The sequence below is a fragment of the Prionailurus bengalensis genome, chromosome A1 (genome assembly GCF_016509475.1).
Source record: "Prionailurus bengalensis isolate Pbe53 chromosome A1, Fcat_Pben_1.1_paternal_pri, whole genome shotgun sequence".
NCBI classification, from domain to species: domain Eukaryota; kingdom Metazoa; phylum Chordata; class Mammalia; order Carnivora; family Felidae; genus Prionailurus; species Prionailurus bengalensis.
In genome coordinates this window covers 77889991-77911225 of record NC_057343.1, presented here as the reverse complement: position 1 = coordinate 77911225, position 21235 = coordinate 77889991, and the positions used below count along the sequence as shown (strand labels likewise).

The following is a 21235-nucleotide window of genomic DNA, read 5'->3' as shown; positions in this document are numbered from 1 at the left end:
TTTGAACCCTTTTCAACATTCCAAACTCACTTAAGGCATGGGAGTCCAAAATTGAATTCATTCATTCATTCATTCATTCATTCATTTATGTGGGCTCCACACCCAATGGGGAGCCCAGCATGGGGCCCAAACTTATGACCCTGAGATCAAAAAAGACCTGAGCTGAAATCAAGAGGCGGACACCCAACCGAAGGAGCCACCCAGGTACTCCCCAAAACTGAATTTATATTGAGGTGTTTGCTCACTGTCTTTTTAAAGCTGTGAATTCTAGTAGGATCGCTTTGCTCAAAGGATACTTTTACGATGGTTCATACGGTGGGTTTAGAGGTGGATTTAGGGGGCCAAGTGGCATGCAGTACTACTGTGTTCCCAGGTCTTGGCTGGCGATTGGTCTACAAAAGGATCTATCATTGACTCCTGTTCCTATTGAGGACGGCAGTGTGTCAACCCGTGGCTCAGACTTGGAAGTAGTCTCCATGAAAGAAATCCCTTCCTTTCCAATGTCTGTAGTTAGAGCTTCCGACATCTTTGTCGCTAATGTGATAATCTGGTGACTGTGGCTCATTAAAAGAGGTCTTTCTTGACACCCTAAGAAATGGCTGCTTACTGAGCACTTAATTCAACTACTAATTATCATCTTCATATTCATTTCTGAGTGTACAATAGGTGTAGTTTGGGAAAGGTATGAATTACTGTAATCTGTCTGCCAAAACTTTTTAGCCAAAGTCTCAGCCACAGCATTGCATCCATTTTTTTAAATTTTTTTAATGTTTGTTCATTTTTCAGAGACAGAGAGAGACAGAGCATGAGTGGGGAAGGGGCAGAGAGAGAGAGAGAGAGACAGAATCTGAAGCAGGCTCCAGGCTCTGAGCCATCACCACAGAGCCCGAGGCAGGGCTCAAACTCACGAACCATGACCTGAGCTGAAATCATGACCTGAGCTGACACTTAACTGACTGAGCCACCCAGGTGCCCCAGTTTTAGCTGATTTTTAAATTAATCACATAATGACATTTAAAATGTCTGTTTCTTTTTTTTAATTTTTTTAATGTTTTATTTATTTTTGACAGAGAGAGAGAGATAGAGCTTGAGCGGGGGGGGGGGGGGCAGAGAGAGAGGGGGACACAGAATCTGAAGCAGGCTCCAGGCTCTGAGCTCTTAGCACAGAGCCCGATGCGGGGCTCGAACTCACAAACCGTGAGATCACGACCTGAGCCAAAGTTGGGCACAATCAACTGAGCCACCCAGGCGCCACAACATCACATCCCTTTTTAAAAGCAAGTGCAGAATAAACTCCGCTCTCCGCAGCCCTGCGCGTTAAACCACACCCTGCCTCCTCTTTGGGTGGGAACCCGTGTCTTCTTGTGTCCCAACCCCACATTGTGCCTCAGGACCTAAACCACGGCATTTGGAAACAGAGGTTCAATCCATGAAGTAGGCTGTCAAAACCTTTTTTCTTAAGGATTTATTGGGCCTCTAATAAAAGAGTTAGCTGATCACTTCAAAGGGATCCATACACTTCACTGTCTTGGAAGCCCATCGAGGTTCTGGTTTGGGCTGTTCTGCACGAGATCTCAGAGCCAGGAGGACTGGCTCACGCTAACCAAATCACTGGACAGAACTCTGCAGACCTGAGGGCCGTGGGACAAATCTTCAATGAGAATTCCAAGGAAGGTACACCCAGGGCATTGAGATGCAAAAGCGCACAAGTGCTCCCAGCAGGGAAGATGGACAAGGAAGGAGCTTTGCCTTTAGCACAAGCCATAGAAACATCCATCTCAGATCGTGAGAGGTGCATGTAGACTTACAGACACGGCCACAAAGGGTGGTAGGAACCAACCGGGCTAAGAGATCTGCGAGGCAGGTGGCAGGAAGAGCGTGGGTGCAGGGCCGTGGAGGGCATGGCACGTTTAGTGGCCCCACAGGTCACCCTCCACAGCCAGAGAGCACAGAGTGAAGAGAGGCACAGACAGAAATGAGCTACCGTGCCAGATGAGCAGAGTCACAAATCTCTGGGTCCATCACAGAGTTCCAGCTTCTTCCTGAGCGCTGTGCAGAGGTTTGGAATGATTTCAAGTGGTGCAATGAAGTAATCAAACTAACGGTGGATAAATTATTCTAAGTTTAGGGTGGAAAACAGCATGGAGGAGGAGTCCACGCCTGAAATCACCAAATGAGGTCCATGGATGTATCCATGTGGCAGTGTAGGAGAGCGAGTGATGGTGGCAGCTGGCATGATAATGGTGGCGATAGAAATCAAGAGGTATGGGACCGTTGGGTGGCTCAGTTAAGCATCTAACTTTGGATTTAGGTTCAGGTCATGATCTGAAAGTTCGTGAGTTCAAGCCCCACAGAGGGTACTGTGCTCACAGTGCAGGGCCTGCTTGGGATTCTCTCACCCTTTCTTTCTGCCCCTCCCCTGCTCTCTCTCTCTCTCTCTCTCAAAATAAAATAATAAGCATTTTAAAAACTCAAGAGGTATGAGCAGGTGTTAGAGCTATTTAGGAGGTGGGCTCACAGGACTTGGAGATTAAACAGTCGTGGGACAGAGCAGAAGGGGGTGTCCAGCGTGACTCCCAGATTTCTCACTCTTGCCTCTCCCCGAGAGGAAGTTGCCAAATTCCACTGTGGACCCGCAGCGATTGAGAGGATAGAGTACTGAGACAGAGACTGGTAGGAGACCATTTCACCATTTCAGGGTAGACCAGATGCCAGAGAATGAGAGAGAGAGAGAGAGAGAGAGAGAGAGAGAGAGAGAGAGGTGCTTTGGAAACAAAGATTTTAGCTTCTCTGTTTTAAAGATGACCATTGAATCCTCCTAAGAGTGGATGATTGCCCTGGAAGAACGTGTGGAGGAAAGTTTAGAACACAAGCCGCAGGGGTACCAACATTTTGGGGAGTGGCAGAGGAAGCAAACAACGGTGATGGTGACGGTGGCGAGGAAGGACAGGTACAGATGGAGGAGGCGTGGCCGGGGGAGGGGCCAGCCAAAGTCCCATCATCAGGAGCACAGAGCCAGTGCGGGCATTGAAAGAAGGAGCTTCATCAGTAGCGTTCAAAGCTGCCAAGAGGTCAAATAAGAAAATAACCCATTTCAGCAGCTGGGTTTATCATCGGAGCAGCCAAGTTGCTTAGAAAGAACAGCTTCTGTGGAGCGGTTGGGGCTGACGCCAAATGAAAGGGAGAGAGGAGGGAAAAGATGAGACAAGCCTGCAGGGGCAAAGCCAGGCAGGTGTGAACGAGGAGGAGAAAGGGAGAAATGGAGTTGGCTTTGTATCCCTTGGATAGCGCTGGAGACACAAGTGCTTGCTGGGGTTTTCTGAGCCCCATTCTGAGTTCCATTCATCTTTGGATGGAACATTCTCTCTTTATAAGAAAGCGCCGTCGATTTGCTTTGCTTTTTTTGTCATCTGTAGCATCTCATGAGTGTCCACAGACTCCCACAAATAGCTCCCTGGCTGGCAGACTGGCGAGGTCGCACCCCCTTTTCTGACCAGCTCCCTCTCCTGTGCGGAACGAGCCTGGGGCCCCGGCGTGGTGGTGAGCACAGTTTGGGCGGACTTCAAAATGTAGGGCAGCCCCAGGGAGCAAGGGGAGTTCTGAAGTTCTGGAGGGGAATAGACCAAGTGTTATGACAGGATCCCAAAGTGGGTCACCAGCAGAAACTGGAAGGTATTTGCATCTTATTTAGGAAATGGGGCCAAGACGTAGCCCTGGAGGACAAGGCGTACGGACATCGGAGGCTCAAGGAGCCCGGTGCTCAGTGTGCCGTCCATCTCCTAACGCATTCTTCACTTGCCTTAGCTCATCGTTAGGCAGGGGTTTGTTTCCTTGTTTTTCTCTTGGAATACATCAGTATTTCCAATTTCTGGGTGCCACGCGCTTTAACGAGACACGGACACAAATAAAGAAGAAAGCAGACATTCAGACACAGGAACGTGAACATGTATTTTGACCTCTACCTCTACTTACATTGCAACGGCGTGCGTTGCACGCATCAAAGTGCAGTAGCCTGAGGCATTTGCTACAGCAGACTTTTGCTTACATAACCAATTATTCCACCCTCACACACTCAAAACTCAGGCCACTAATGCATTAGAGCTGACAGAAAAGGATCTAATAAAAGGTATCAACACATGTCGTAACCGTAGAAAGAATCTGTCCTTGCTAATGCTTGGGGAAATAGGAAAGCAACCTTCTAACACAAAGATGACAACCATTTTCAACACCTGACGTTTTTCTTCATAATAAAAAATTGTAGCCAACATGATATTTGTTTCAGCAGGCCAGTGTATATTTGCGATATCAATCTGCTATCTAGCTCTAAAACACAGGCATAGATTTGGGGGAGGGAGGCAAACATATTTAAAGGAAATGAGAATCCCAGCTTCTATTGGAAACATTTGAATCTTATGTATGTTTGAAAGGGTCTCCACAGGATTGGCCACAGCCAAATGGAATGTCCAGAACCAACAGAAGTCATGGGAATCTGGCATCATATATTCCACTGGTCATTTATAATGGCGACCCTGTTAACCATGATTATTTGGTAACAAAAAGGTGACTATTTTAGGCTCATCCTTATACCCGCAGAAAGCATTCCCTTCCAGAACCCCATAGCTTAACATTGCTCCCCATAATTGGGAAGCAGACAAAGAACCCCCCACAGCCGAGTCTTCCTCTTGAGATTTTTCAGCTCAACCACACTAGTGCCATTACAACCAAAACTTTGCTGGGCACGGAAAATTATCTGGAAAACACGTCATTCTTCATTGTGAGTCTAGAGATGACTTCTGTAGACCAGGCTCCCTTGGATTGCCCCTCCTCTCCTCTCTCTTTGCTGTCCAGGCTCACATCTTCAAATAGGTCCGTGTCACTAAGGGATGTGAATGCAGAAGAGAGCCTGGGGGGCAGGTGGGGTGGCTCGTGACAGCCCGCTGTGTGGAATTACAAGGCAAAGCTTCCAGAGTGCGGTCCTGAAATGAAGTGACCTGCGGGGGGGGGGGGGGGGGGGGACAGGGGGAAAGAGGATGTTAGGAATGAACAATGCTCAGTTGATGGCTTCCAATATGGCGGTGCATTATTAAAACAATGGTCTGGAAGTCAGGGGTTTGAGGTCATCATCACCTGTGATCTTTCTAGGCCCCTTTCCACTTTAAATGAAGAGGCTCAGAAAGACCACCACTAGAATCTCTCTACTCTGGAACGCCCCCTTCAGTGACTCCAGAGGTGTGGACCTGTTCATGTAGCGGTCACTCCCCGCATCCCCTCGAGGGGTGGGGGGGCCTCCAGTTTCCAGCATTCCCAGTGCCGGTCTAGCTGTCGAGACCCGAACTCCATTCGTTTGGTGCTATAATCTCTCTGTCCTTGTTTCTTTATCTGTAAAATATTTCCCGAACACGTCCCAGAGTCTTCATGGGCAACACATAACAAGTGCGAAAATGGTTTGGGAGAGAAGGAGAATATCGTAACCGAGATAGTAAGTAAAAATGACATTGTCCTTTAGGCCATTGTAATCACGTAGTCTGTTGCTTTTGCAGACTGCAACTTGAGCATGTCGCCCATTTACTGAACAGTGGGCAGCTGCCAAGCAAGGTTTCTGTACAGTCAGTGGTCATTTCCACGGGGCACGGGGCGGAAGTGAGCGTGTGGGTGAGGAGGTCATTTGCTCTGTCCTTCGTGAGCATAGGTACCTGGCAAACAGTGCTCTCCAGACACAAAAGAGCCCATGCCCTCAAGGAGGGGTGTGGGTGGATGTACTCCAACCACTGGTTTTGTTTCTTTCCCAAATTATTGTTCAGCATCATATAATCATTTCTTCTATTTAGTGACGTCTAGAAAAGCGATTACCTAATGCTTCTCTCCAGAGGAGAAGGCGAGGCCATCATAAGAAAAGATTGCTGGCCTTCTTTATACTGCAGAGTTTGTATAAAAAGAGACAACTTCATTTACTCTTTATCAGGTGCTTCTGTGTGAGAATCCTTCCGTATTTTAACAAATTAACCATCTTGTTACTTTAGCTTTGTGCCACTGAAAACCATCTTTCTCAGCCTCTCTTCCTCAAAGACTTCTAAAAAGGCACTGACAGGTATCTCAGAGTCACTTACTTCTCTCACTGTCCCCCGAGAATCACAGCACACTGGCGGGAGCTAACTCAACTCCGGCTCACATGTTCCTGGTTACAGACAACTCATACCTCACAAGACAGCCCGTTGTATTTCTTCTCTTCTGGCAAGAAAGCTCTTCAGCCCATGCCAGCATGTACTTGTCTGCCTTCCCTTGGTCTGTGTCTTCTGATCTCACACTTAGAAAACCATTGGCCATGAGCACACAGTAGCAATGCCCTCAAAGTCAACAGCAAAGGCCTCCCCTTTCTTTTTCTGCCCACGATGCTTCTGTTCCCCGATTGCTTTCTGACATATCGTATCCCCTGAACCAAAATTTTGGAAGATGTGGAAGGCTCGGGTGACGAACCTTCCATTGCATTTGGAAAGTCTCAGAGTTGGTTAATAAGAACTAATGATGCATGGAAACCCGGCTGGAGAGGTTGTTATCGCTCCGTAGAAGGTCCAGAGCCCTTTGCACATTTGTCCATAGCTTACAACCTGATCTTTATAAAAAGTGCTTTACTTACTAGGTCTTTAAGTAAAAAAAAAAATCTGCCAAAGAAATATAGCTGAAACAGCATGGAAGGAACCAGAAGAAAAATGGATCCATTCCAGTTGGGTGATGCTAAGGAGTTTGATTGCAAGGAGAATGTGTATATTTCCCGAGAGGCTTCGATCTGTGATATCCCATTGTCTGTGAGAGGGGACAGGGTCTTGCCTAAGGTGGGGTTGACCAGGTACAGGATATGACTTGCTATTCAGGAACCACTTTAATTTGAAGAGCTGTGCAATAGCAAAGTAGGAGGCGGAATGGAGAGGAGACTCTGGCCCATAAGAATGTGTGCAACTTTCTGAAATTGTGTAGCGGTATTCCCTAAGAGCGAAGAGGTCACTCTGCTTTTTTTACAACCCCAGAAATATGCAGAATGTGAACATTGCTTATCATGGAATTGTATTGTTGTTGGAACTGTAGACTTGGTACTCAACTTCCCCTGGTACTGAGAAAAGGAAATTAAAACCAGGAATCATAAGACAGACACTGCCATTCCTAGAGTACAGCTTGGTTTATGTCATAAATGTCATATACCATATTACATATTATGTTATATTGCACAAATACCAATGTATTTTGAAAAACAATCTGCATTGCCCCCGAAGCATGGTTGGGAAACCACGTTACTTTTCTTTCTTCTGAAACTCGTACTTTTAAAAAAAATTTTTTTTTTCAACGTTTATTTATTTTTGGGACAGAGAGAGACAGAGCATGAACGGGGGAGGGGCAGAGAGAGAGGGAGACACAGAATCGGAAACAGGCTCCAGGCTCCGAGCCATCAGCCCAGAGCCTGACGCGGGGCTCGAACTCACGGACCGCGAGATCGTGACCTGGCTGAAGTCGGACGCTTAACCGACTGCGCCACCCAGGCGCCCCTGAAACTCGTACTTTTGACCTCTTTCTGACAGCATGAGGGCACTGTCCCCACCTGTCACCTCTGTCCCCTTGCCTCTCATTCGCACACCCCTTCCCGTTGTTTCTGCATTGAGATTTAACAAACCGTAGGGGTTCCCTTAGCTATTTGTAGTACTTTTTTCTAATGTACACTTTTATGTTAAGACCTGTTCAAAAGACCTATGAGAGTGCCAATTATTTATGTATTTTCCTATCAAGTTTTATAAACCCTTATAAATGAGTTGCTAATGACAGCGAATAAATTACTCTTAGCGGTCTAACCTTAAATCTGAATTTCACATTCATTCCATTTTACCCCCACTGAGGCCCCTTCGATCAAAGACTAAAGTTTCATTTTGATCAAAGCAACAGAAAGTGATGAATAACATTCCAATACCAAACAGACACTGGCCAGCCACATGCAATTTGGTGCTGATGTCAGGTGGATTCACAAACTCCCTTGTGATTTTACAAGTTCTTCTTGAAACAAACATTTTCAGATTAAGCAGAGCATCATTTTCAAGAGTGCAGGATTTGGAGCCCTACGAAGAGTGGGTTTGAATTCTGGATTTTTAAATTTACTTCCATTACAAATTATGATTTGTACTCAAAACATGACTGCTCGTTACCTTCGAAGCGTGCGCTGAGCATTACATGGAGAAAAAAGTATGTGACATGCTTAGAACAGAGTATATCAACCAAAGTTGATAAATACTATGTACAGTTCTTGCTACTATTGTCAAATGTTTATGATCTCTTATCTCTTAGTTTATGTCTAACTGTCAACCATTCACGTTTCTAGGGAAGGCATAGTTGACAAAATCTTACCCGACTATTATTAACCTTAGAGACAGACAGACAGCAGCCCCCCATGCCAAGGATCTGGGAAACACCTGCTTCCCAGCAACCTCTACTGTAGATGGGTGCTTTCGTCATCATTTTATTTGGATTGAGGTTGCGCCCTGTTTCCTCAGGCAAGGAAGGGGCATTTGTTTTTCAATATTTATTTTCCTGACTAGCTATCGAAAACAAAGAGGTAAATGAAGTCATAATCATTTCACATCTCATTACGTGAACTGAACACCTAACATATATCTGCATGGATGGTCCAAGCTGTGGTTCGCATGCACTGCAACGCCAACACATGCCAGCGCTGACCTAGGTGGGGTGTTTCCGGGCTTTGGGACGATGAGGTTTTTAATGCACTTGATGTGAGTCATGAATGTAATTGCCCACGGCTACTTTTGTGTGTCTGGAGTGGAAGCGCTTGCTGGTGGCCCTGGTTGCAGAGGACACAGCGCCATCTAGTGCCCATTGGGAGCATAGCTGGAGGGGCCTCCTGCTCAGTGGAACGTTGCAGTCTATTAAGGGTTTTTTGGTGTTTGTTTGTTTGTTTACTTTCTGTATCCCTGGACTTTGAAACTTCAGGTTCTGATGAACGCCACTATTTTTCAGACGAGCTTCGTCAAACCAAACGCCGTGTGACCTTTTGCATACTCTCGGAAAGGCTCGATCCAATCACGTTTGGCTCTGTTGCAGACTTCTGTGGCTACCTTGCTATCACTTGCAGCTAGCGTTGTGTAAAAGAGCGTTCTGGAAATGAGAGTTTCCTTAGGATCCACTTGGCACCACGGCATGCTTCTCACGGTACAGCATGTCCTGTACGAGAGACAGAACTCTTGTCATCCCTCCCGATTTTTGATTCTTCTCTTTTTTCAGATTGTCTACAAAGCCTGGCTGTGTTCCCAGTACTTTGAAGTCGCACAGTTTAACTGCAGAAAGACAATTCCTTGCAAGCAATACTGTTTGGAGGTTCAGACGAGGTGTCCGTTCATATTGCCCGACAACGATGAAGTCATCTATGGGGGACTGTCCAGTTTCATCTGTACAGGTACAGTGCAGGGCGGGGTTGTCACTCAGCCGCTCCTGGTCTCTGCTCTCATAGGTGATGTTTGTCTGCTTTGCTTTTGCCTCCTACTGATGTCACCTTGAAGACATGCCTGGTAGTTTTCCACGCTTTCCTTCATCGAAGCCCTGAACGAACTTGGTTGGGAAAGATCACGTTATCGATAGGGGACCTGTGACCCACGGTCATTTACCTTGCAAAAGGATACTCCTGAGGGGAACATGTTAGCAATCATGAGACAGGCTTCAACTTGACTTAGAGTGGTTGGATTCTGCCTGGAGCTTTGCGTTACCTGAGAACAGATGATGTGACCAGGCCAGTAAAATTTTGCTGCTTCTTCAGATCGGTAACGTGTTCACGTCTCCACGTGTATTTTCTGAGAAGGTTTATGTTACTTTATCTTCAATGAGTGTCAAGACCATAAAAAACTGACTACCTGAGTTATTCGTGTGTGTGTGTGTGTGTATGTGTGTGTGTGTGAGAGAGAGAGAGAGAGAGAGACGCACAATAGAGGCTAGATACAATTTTAACTCCTCTTCCCCATTAATAGTGTTTACTTCTTTCAGCAAATCATTCAGGCTGGGCCAAACAACAATATCAGCATTCAATTTCTGGGTATTTATAAGCATTACATAATTTAGACACAGAATAAGACGTTAAGGATAAAAGTAAATTGTTTTGTGCTTTTATTTTAAATAAATGGCGAGTAGACACGTGAGAACCAGACACTTTGCCACGGTGATGAGATAGAGCGTTATCTTGGCACAAAAAGTGCCACACATGTCCTTGTCACTAGATGGCTTCCATGGAGGCAGGGTTAGTTTTCAAGTTTTGAGGATAAAACTCTACGGTACGTGTCCAGACATGTGAAAAGCTCCTTCCTCCTTCTATTAGACCTTATGAAACCCTTCTACAACACAGTGACATATGAAGATGCTCGGCATGAGAGTTTATCAAATTATTTCCAGATCACATATTCACATTCCTGTCCACTAGCCATTCTGTTCGAAGTCTAGGCGATAAGCTATCAAGAGACAGTCAACCAAATTTCTCCCTGAAAAACTGGATGAGTATTTCCTGTGCTTCCCAGTCCAGTGGGAAGAACATCTAAGGGAAGGTTATGAGATAGGGCCTTTTGTCCTATTTGTATGCGTTGTCTCTGAGCCATTGGGTGGCTCCTCGTTAGCAAATTAGCAATAGCAAACACCCGCAGGCACGTTTGCTATGAGGGTTATGGATAAGAGAGAAGCACAAAATACGTCTTCAATAGGCAATAGCCGTTGTACATAAGAAAGTGATCTGTAGAATGTAAATGCATTTACCAATCATTTTTGTTATTCACTGATTGAATGCTGAGACCATTTTCCCAGCTCCTCTCTGATGGGAAGACAGAGAGAGAGGGAGAGAGAAAGAGACAGAAAATGAAAAGGGAGGGAGAGAGGGAGGGAGGGAGGGAGGGAGGGAGAGAAGGAAGGAAGGGAAGGGAAGGGAAGGGAAGGGAAGGGAAGGGAAGGGGAAGGAAAGAAGGAAATTAGTATCATCTCCCTTTAATTGAGCCAAAATTCACCAGACACAGGCTGTTAATTTACTTGACATCCACAGAAAACTTTCCATAAATGGTCATCAAGATAAAGTTTTCAGCTCTTGACTCTGTGGTCGATTAGGTGTCTATGATTTTAGGGACTTCAGAGTAACTCGTGGCATTTTATATAAAGGCTGTATGTTAGTTCAGTCACATGCATATAGATTTTTTTTTTCCCAGAGAAGGTCAGTAGTTTTCACCAGATTCTCAAAATAGACAGCAATCTCAAATGAAGGACCAGGTAGTTGTCTTTCTCTTCTGTTCCTAGCCTTTAATCCGTGTGTGTGGATCTGATACCGGTTTGAGTATTCATCCCTTTTCCTTGTATACTTTCAAGGCCATCTGAAAGCTAAAGATGGGATATAATCTCTTTCTGCAGAACACAAGCAGGAAGTCCCCTATATATTTTTTTTTAATTGAAGTATAGTTGATACACAATATTATGTTAGTTTCAGGTATACAGCATAGTGATTCGATAAATTGATAGATTATGCTCTGCCCACCACAAGAGTAGCTAACCATCCGTCACCAGGCAACACTATTACAGTGTCCTTGACCATATTCCTACGCTGTGCCTTTTATCTCTGCGACTTATTCATTCCGTAACTCGAAGTCCGTACCTCCCACTCTCCCTCCCCCATTTTGTTCGTGCCCTCCCCGCCAACACACACCCTTGCCCTCTGGCAACCATCGGTTTATTCCCTGTATTTATGGGTCTGTTTCTGCTTTTGTTCGTTTGTTTGGTTGGTTGGGGTTTTAGATTCCACATCTAAGTGAAATCCTATGGTATTTGTCTTCTACCTTGTATTCTTCATTGCCTTTGAGTTTTGTAAATTCAGTTTTTTCATAGTCATAGCTACATCACCGCAGGAAAGAGACAGGAAAAGGGAAGTATGTCATTGGGTCCGAGAAAATGCCACGGACCATAGATTTCTGGGAGAGTGCCATCACTGAATACCCAGAACCTAACTCTTCATTCACCACTCAGTTGGGCTTCTTTTGTTCCTTTCATCATTCAACTTCTCAAAAATGTGCAGGATAAATTCTGAAGGCATTTTACCTTGAAGTTCTACAAACTGTTTTGACAAAAAAAGATACTAATCCTCAGATTAAGCTGCTTTTCTACAGTGTGACCCAGGCCTTCTTGAAGAATTCTTCTCTCTCTTGGTAACTAGTAGTCACCATTCCCCCTCAGATGTCCGTGGAAATTTGCTACTGGACCTGAGCAAGAGACATACTGATGCTGTCACTTGCTGGTTTGTCACTACTGAGAATCGTTCCAAACACGATCCCCCAAAATAGCATGTTCTGCGAAGAAGTTAACTCAGAGAACAGCTCCCAGGGGCCACTGGTCAAACCTATGGAGCCAAGTGGCTTGACCCACTTCTAGAGAAACTAGTAAGACCTTTATATGTATAGCATTTATTCTCGAACATTGTCATACAATTTTTGTTGGCTCATCTCTTGCAGATGGGCATGGAGATCCAAATAACTCACCTTTTAGATGGCATGAATGAGAGTCATCTCAAGTGTCTTTATGCATTTTGAATGCAATGTCTTCTGTACTCAGGCAGAATTAGACTAAATAGAGTAGAGAAATAGGAATTTTTTTTTCCAGCTTCCCGGTTGACTGCAGATAACCTGAGACCAACTGGGATGGCGGGATCACAGCCACTTTACATGCTCACAAGTAGCAGTAGGCTTGCTGAGCCCCTTCCTTATTGAAATAGGTAGAATGACAATCACTGAACACAGTTCTGTTCGAAGGAATTAGCCAATAGGTTGGTCTTAATCTTGCCTTCAGTCATTCCTCATTGTTGCTTTAACTTAAGGGTTTTTTTTTCCATTCTATATAGTGAAAAATATAATCATTTATCATCAATAGTTGAATGAATAGATGGAGTTTCCTTCAAATTCAACATATTTAATTATAGAGGTTTCCCTCCTATTGGAAATAAATCCAATTCACAAATTCCAGAAGAATAGCGATCCCCTCTAGAGTCGACCTCAAAAAAGTGTTCAGGAAGCACATCCCCCTGTATGGCTTGTTGCCAGATGCTGTCCGAGTGAATCAATTTTGTTCAAGGTTCCTCTCCATGGTAACAAAGCAGTGGTGTTGTGATGCCTTTTCCTGAGAGTCCCCCGCACCCAGCCATTTAGGGATGTGGGCTTACAGGACACCCAGTTCCTCCTCTCCTATGTGCTATTATTACCTATCTGCTGACACCCAAGATTCCTGTCATCTGCCCCAAAAGGGCCTCTCAGCCCTTCGGTTCAGTTTGGGTGCAAGTTTTGGTAACAGTTATTAGGTTCAGGATTTAGCACCTCCTGCTTTATGTGGCTTTTGTGACTTACCCATCTCGTAAATTTGAATGTATTCAATGTTTATGTCTCGATCACCTGCTACTCCATGTGTCTGTGATCCTTCGTAAGCCCATCACTTATGAAAGAAAGCAGACTCTCAGATAGTGCATGCCTGCTGCTGCTCAGCGTCTTTGATTGAGGATGCTACAGAAGGTCATGACCAAAGGTCAAACCACAAACATAGACGACAAGAAGGGTTCCTCCTTGTATGTTTCATTCTGATTCTGTTTTAGGAAATGAAGGCAGGACACTTTGTCTGAGATCGCTCTTGGGTTTTTTTTTTCTGTTAAAGAATAAAAGTGGCACATCACTGAAGGGGTATTTGAAAAATTAATTGGGGAGAAATTCTGAGGTGCTGTCAAGGGTGAAACCTGTCTTTTACTGGGAGGCATTTATTGAGCTAAAACTTCTCAAGGTGGGCCCAGTTCCCAAGCTCAGCTCGCATAATGCGCTGCTATTTTAGAAACCCGGCTTCTTCCTCTTCAGAGTGCAAGGGTGGAGTCGTTCGCAGATTCTGGATGTCAACCCATCACTGTGATAATTATGCGGGTTTCCCCTCTGCACCCTCCCTCGCCTTGTTCTAGAATCCCCAAGAGAGATCCTTGATTGCTTACCTGTAACAGTGAACCAACATTAGGAAAACAGAAGTAGCAGAAGCTCACAGGCTGTGGGTGCTATGGTAACAAACATGAAAATTACCACTTGATTGATAGAGTCGACAAGATTTGCTGCGGTATTTTTCATAAATTAGTGAACGGGGAAGAAAAAGTAAAGTTGGTCTGCTGGGGTTACTGACAATAGAGATAAAACATATTTTGAGAAATCTGTGTAAATTCTGCATTTCATTCTCTTGGCTGTGACAAGATAAGGTTATGTTTCTGTCTCTGGGGGGAAGGCGGTGGGCTGCTGTTGTTGGTGCTGGTGTCAGGGTTGATTAGAAGTGATGGAGGACGGGCGCCCCCTGGTGGCGAGACTGCGCTACTGCAGAAGGAGGTGGTGGCCAGGAGAGACTGCTGGGGGGCGTGGGGGGGGGGGGGAAGGGGCAGTGGAAGGAAATACTTTGATATGCATATTGTTCAAATCAGAGAGGAATTTTTTAATGTCTCCTGTCTTATAACCCACATGAGAGCATTCACAACTGGGAAAGATTATTTCCAAAATCCAGTTCTGACATGACTAGGAGCTGATAAAAAATGTTTTTCAGCAACATACAAGATCTTCTCATTAAAGGAGGAGCATTTTCGTAGAAAAATCTGCTACCTATAGGTTTTCATTTGCACACCTATGCTATTTTAAATTTCTGTATTTTCCTCAGCGTGTGGGTGTGTTTCACTATTTTTTAGAACGTGGTGGAGGACAAATTCTGAGAAAAGAATGACTTATTGGCACTTGGGATATAGTGCCATTTAATGTCACACGACAACTCCTAATAAATGTATAAAGACTCAGGCCAAAAGAGGAATGTGAAGGGACATGTCATGACTAGAATAAAATAAGGAAATATGAAATTGGGTTATTCAAAAAATTACCTAAGTAGAATGTAGTGACTTTGTGTGTTTGGGACGTCTTCTACCATTAAAATACTGCACTTTTTGAGGCTTATTCAACTCATGTATTCAGATCCAAGTTCAAGTCTTCATCCTCAAGGCTGTTTTTCCCGATCCCACTCCAATGGATTCCCAACAGCTCAGGTTTGCCTTGACCAAGGGGATAGTGCAGGGAACAAGTGCTGAATAACAGTTAAGATGCCTGGATTCTGACCATAACTGTGATTTTGGAAAGCCATGCCCTCCCAAAGGCTTCCAATTCCTGGTCTCTGCAAGTGGCTAACAGAATCCGGAGTTTAATGGGGACCAACTCTGGTCCATTATGGCACATGCGGGAGAGCCCAGTGCCAAGAGCCCAGAGCAGAATGAAGAGTCCACGCTCGGTTGTGTTGGGGCAGAAAGACACTGGGCTCCTGGGTGATCCCAGCAGGAACTGGTGGGTGAACCCATCTAGCTCCAGCTCTGCTGATAAGGGTGATCATACCCTTGGCAAACCTGTGTACCGAGACAAACTTTGGGGGAATTCTAACAGGGTTCAAGGTGTCCTTCCGGGTTCCTGCATCTGTGTTGCCTGGCCTGATCTCAGAGGACTAAAAAGGATTAGGTCGGGAAAAGTTGAGGAACCAGCCCTAAGAAGTGCACAGCCTGGATCGCAGTGAGCTTGGACCTTACTGCCTCAGAGAACCATCAAGAGCCAAGCCTGTGGGCATTTCCTGGCGGGTCATCAGGTAAGCGAGCATTGCAGATGGACCGAGCGGAAAGCTGGCCTCTTTGATGGCAGGCAGGATGCTAGCGACATCGGCCCACAGTTGCCTGTTCACCTGCAGCGCAAGTGACGCTTCCTGTAGCGGACAGCTGTGTCTGTCTTCTCCGAACCCCCAGGCTGGACGGCCTCCCTTTGCTCAAGCCAGAACTGTTCAGCGCCCCCTTAATGGAAGGGCGACGCCGGGCCCCCGGACGGCGAGCTGGTTACTCTGGGCTTAGGCAGAAGTTGAATCAAAACGTCAGAGATTTTTCTCTCGAGTCAGAAGGGGGATGACATATACATCCTTATCCAGATTCCCCGGCCCTCTTTGTGACTGACAACACTCAGAAGTGCTTCCAGATGGTGTGAGAGCAAGGGAAGACTTCTGATTCTGGAACTTCAGTTTCAGAAGGGTTGGGACTTCCCAGAACAGGTGAAATCCTGTTTAATGAAGGTGCGGGTCTGCTTCGTCTCCCGTTAAACATCTCTGAATTATTTATACCCTCCTTGTAGCTATTCTGGATATTGAGCTGCTTTAGGCATTGCGATGACCTCACAGGATTATGGAGCCAGTCAATTGTAGAACCAGCCTGAATGACAGCCGTCACACGGTCTCGTGTGGCTTGTACATAGGGTTATATAGAGGCTTCCCCCGAAAAGAACGCTGTTATTCCAGAACAAGAAGAGATCCATATTCCCTGGCTATTAGTCCAGTGTTTGTGTTACTGGTACAACAGAAAATGACCAGTCAGTCTATCCTGGGATCAGCCGGTAAGCTCTTGTTTCCTTACCGCAAAACAGCTGGAAAAAGCCAGTCCATGGGGACAGAGAAGATGGATTACAACTCCCAGTCTGTGCAACACTGTCTTCTCGTCCTGGCTTCACTACATCACATACCGCATTAAAAATGAGCATTACGAGGATTCTCTACCCAGACCGTTTTTTTCTGATTAAGGAAAAGAGAACTGTCATGCTCTGTTCTCTGGAAAATGTGTTTAGATGGCTAGCTTTTTTTTTTCTTTTAAATTTTTTAATGTTTAAATGTTTGGGGGAGAGAAAAGGACAGAGTGTGAGCAGGGGAGGGGCTGAGAGAGAGAGGAGACACAGAATCCGAAGCAGGCTCCAGGCTCCGAGCTGTCAGCACAGAACCTGATGCGGGGCTCCAACCTACGAACCGCAAGATCATGACCTGAGCCGAAGTCGGATGCTTAACTGAGCCACCCAGGTGCCCTGATGGCTAGCTTTTTCAGATTAAGCAAGATTTTTAGATTGTGTACATACAAACATGCACACGTATTAGGGTGAAGGGTCATGACAAAGACCCACCGTCTGAAATGTTTGCATAAATAAAATTGCAATCTAAACGACCTTCTTCTGGGGGTTTGGCCATAAGTGCATGTTTGTGTCCCCTGAAGAAATAATGCATTAGATAATTTTAGAAAGGAAAGTGAACCAATTTTTCTCAATCTTGATTCTTGTGGGCTTTTTTTTTATGATTTGGCTTGAAATTACCAGATGAGATGGGTATTGTTAATCATAATTTCTAATTTATCAGGTAATCATATCTAATCTTTTTTTTAAAAAAAAGGAATAGCAGCACACATCTTCAATGTGCAGTTTCTTCAAATTAGTATAATTTAGAAGCTCGGTTTTATACCGATGATGCAGTCATGGTTCGAAATAATTTTTAAAATTTTCTTGGAAAATAATTTTCATGGTCTACAGCATGCTTTAGGGAATTTATCCAAATGTGTAACATATAGCCCTATACATAATATATCATATGTCATTAATTTATATATACAAGTCACATGTGTAATTTAAATATGCATACAATTTAAAAAGCCAAATTTCACGAGTAATGGAGACAATTACAAGAGGAAATGCGTTTAAAAATTGAAACTCAGTTTTTAAGCAGGGCTTTAAAATTAGCTTTAAAGTCAGTTCCAAAAACAGGAGTGAGTCCAATTGAGGAAAGACAGCACGGATGGAATTAATGTTCAACCTCCCCAAAGGAAAGGTTGAGAATCCAACGCCCCGTTGAGAATAAATCTTCGAGGATGCCATTTAAGACAACAGTTGTATTGCCTTTGTTACCTTATTGCTTGCACTGTCTTCCAGTCCCAAACGTGGCATCTTGTCTCTTTATTAATTTGAATTTGAAGCATCCGAAGTCAGGCAGAGAGGCCCAAAACACTGGCTTCACCATGAGACTCATTCCCTCTAGTATGTGTAGGGTTCATGGTAACCTTTATTAGGTTATTGGGTAACATGGTAACCTCCTTACTGTGCATTTCATCACCAGAGGGGGAAGAAAAAGCTTAGCTCGGTTGACTTGGGACATTTGCCATGAGTCAGCCTTTCTCGGTGTCTGTGGGCTCGGAAAGCCCCAGGAAGTCCAGCTTCCTCCTCTAGCTTTGGGAACAAACACTGTGAGAGAAATTAAAATGATTCCAACCACAAGAGAAATAATTGTCCCGAGATAGGATCTATTTCTTACTGCATTACGAATTCTTACAGAGATCATTTAAAATTGTGGAGTCCTATTTTGAACTGAACAGAACCAAAGACAGTGGAGTCTGATCTCTTCCAAGGTCTATTATTGTGTGCACATAAGTGGATAAAAGCAACATCTTTGCCAAGCATAGTGTGTTTTAAAGGCCAGTCTTCAGGAGCTGGAGACAAAGCCACCGCAGTCGTCTTTAGCCGTCTTTTCTCTTCCAGTGTCTCTATCTGCCGGGATGGTCGGGTGACATTTTCACTGCATCCCACCCCCGCTCACCTCACTGCTCTTTCTTCTCTTAGTTTGAACGTGGAGTTTCCGCTGACTGCCTCCATTGGAATTGGAGCAAAGTCTATATGGCCACACTGATGTCACTGCGACTAAAGCCGCTATTACATACGCTTGAAATAAATAAGTTGTATTTACTTATTTTTGAATTGATAATACATGCATATGGCACACTATTTGAAAGATACCGAAGGGTGAAAATTAAGCCAATCCCTCCCTGCCCCCCCCCCCCACCTCCAACCGGCAAGAGAGCAGTCGCCTAAAGAAGTGTCGTTATCCAGTCAGTTCTGAAGTGATGGCGTTTAGGTGATTTCTAATCGTTATTAAGTCCACGTTGGCAAGAAGCGTCTCCTTTCCTCCACTTGTGATGTCATCTGCAGGATAAATGCTGTACCAGGAGGCAGAGGTGGGTTTGCTGGGTCACAGGGTCTGTGCAGTTAGGGTTTGGAAGAAACTTGCCATGTGCCCAATCAGAGCAATCCCTCTCTCAAAGTCCTACTGCCCTGAGGTGGTCCTTAAGCTCCAGTAGAGGGCTGGACTTGACCCCTGTGACCCATCGTCCCCACCAGCCTCACTTGCCACTTCTTCTTTGGAGCACAGCTCTCTGGATGCCATGCAGCGAGAGCGTCCCCCTGCCCGGCACAGCCCTCTCCGTGCCCTCATCTGGCTAACCCTTTGACACCTGTCACCCCCTTAAGAGGTCCCTGACACCCCAAGTTTGGGTGGGTTATACTTGTGCCCACAGCACCCTGTGATTACGTCTTGTCACCTGCTGTGTTGCAGGGCAAGACATCACGTGGGCCTGGCCCGTCCTCCCCACCTCATGGTGAACCCAACTGGGGCCACAATTTACACTGCTTCTGATGGTGTCCCCAGGGCCCACAAAAGGGCTCAGTAGGCAGTTGACTAATGGGTGAATTAATGGGTAACAGCCCCCAGGGATCTGCGGGTATCCCCCTTGTAGGTGAGGTGGGGGAAGCGCCTGGGGAAGGCATGGTAGTCCAGGCCCTGAGAGAGGGCAGGGGCTTTCTGTCTGTCTCCCTCTGCTGGCGACCTCTTGAGGACTCACACAAAAGGGGGCTGACGGTTAGATGGGCTTTAACAAAATGTTAGTCCTTTGGAGACAAAAGAGTCAGCGGTTCACTCTAAAGCTGTTTGTTCCCTCAAATTCCACCCCCCGCCATGTGCATTATACAGATGCGTGTGGAAGAGAGTTCCTTCCGCCTGAGCTAGCTCATTGCCTGGCTCCACCATCCTGCACCTCTCTTCCTCAGCACGGTCTGGATACTGGGACTTTAACAAAAGTCTAACCAACGATGTGACATCTCACCTTATGGGGTTTACATTTTAAATGCCCCTCACCCCAAACTGAGCGTGACAATTCTGTCCCCAGCCCCCCAAATCCACAGGCTGTGGTCCCAACCCCCGGTGTCTCAGAATGTGACCTTATTTGAAAGTAGGGTCTTTATGGAGGCAATCACATTAAAATAAGGTCATTAGGGTGGGCCCTCATCCAGTTATTACTGTATGTATAAATTTGCCAGGGTCGCCATAACAAAATACCACTGACTGGGTGGTTTAAACAACAGAAATTAATTTTCTCACGGTTCTAGAGGCCAGAAGTCCAACATCAGATGCTGTCAGCTTTGGTTTCTCCAAAGGCCTTCTTGCCATGCCAGCACACTGTCTTCCCTTTATATGTGGCCCCTGGTGCCTCCCCGTGTGTCCAAATTTCCCCTTTCTATAAGGACATCAGTCAGATCACATGAGGACCCTCCTTAAAGACCTCATTTTTAAATTAATCGCCTCTTTAAAGGGCCTGTCCCTAAATATGGCCGCATTTTGAGGTACTAGAAATTAGGGCTTCAACATATCAATTTTAGGGGAATCAGCTGGTCCCACAAGAGCAGGCTCAGAAAATAGGGAAAGTTGGACGCACAGAGAGAAGATGCTGTGAAGAGGCACAGGGAGAGGATGCTGGTCTGCAAAGCAACTGGCCAAGGCTCTGACCTCGGATTTCCAGCCCCCAGAACCATGAGACCAGACATTCCTGTTGTCCAAGCCCCCGTCTGTGGTGCTGCGTTAAGGCAGCTCGGAGCAATGCCTAGCAATTTTGGAATAAAACAGATAACATTCAATATTGTTTGTTCAAGAATAGAATAACCTCAAAGTCTTATATGAAGACGAATTGGGGGTACTTCAAAAGTTCTAGAGGATTAGAAGGGAGGAAGCAATAAAAAGGAATTATAAAGGCAATGAGGTGGCTCAGCCAAGAGGATTTAGAAGATAATAGTTATGTAGAGAGAGTCATAATGAAGAGAGAGTAGTCACCATCACAGATCATTTTTAATTGTAAAATCAAATTATTTTCGTAAATCTCACGAACCTCCTTTCGAAGAACTTTAGAACCACAATCAATTTGCAACGCTGTTGTGTTTGCTGTGTCCAAGTTTTCATGGTCCAACAGTTAGGAGAGGTTGAAGCCTGAATCTGAAAACCCTTCATCTCAGGAAACAGTTGTGAGGGAAGTTTTTATTTTGGAAAATCTAGCCACTCTCTGCGTTTTCTGTTCAGAATTGCTGTGAAACTAAAACTGCTCCAAAAAATAAATTCTATTGTTAAGTGTAGGATGGGGGGGGGGAGGGAAAATCTCTAGCTAAATAAACTTTTCATCTCCAGATAAATTGTCTTCCTTTTGGAAAAGGGATTGTTCTAATCACTTCTAACCTACTCTTGTTCTGGAATG

The 21235-nt window shown here is 45.2% G+C and overlaps 1 protein-coding gene across 2 annotated transcripts in view; it reads left to right on the top strand.

Annotated features, from left to right (window-relative positions):
• The window catches only part of NALF1 (NALCN channel auxiliary factor 1), a 630837-nt gene that overhangs the window by 586550 nt on the left and 23052 nt on the right, over positions 1 to 21235 (top strand). For both annotated transcript variants that reach the window (XM_043582820.1, XM_043582829.1), the window contains exon 2: positions 9274 to 9445. In XM_043582820.1, coding sequence (XP_043438755.1) covers positions 9274 to 9445 — 172 coding nt within the window. The remainder of the gene's footprint in view (positions 1 to 9273; positions 9446 to 21235) is intronic.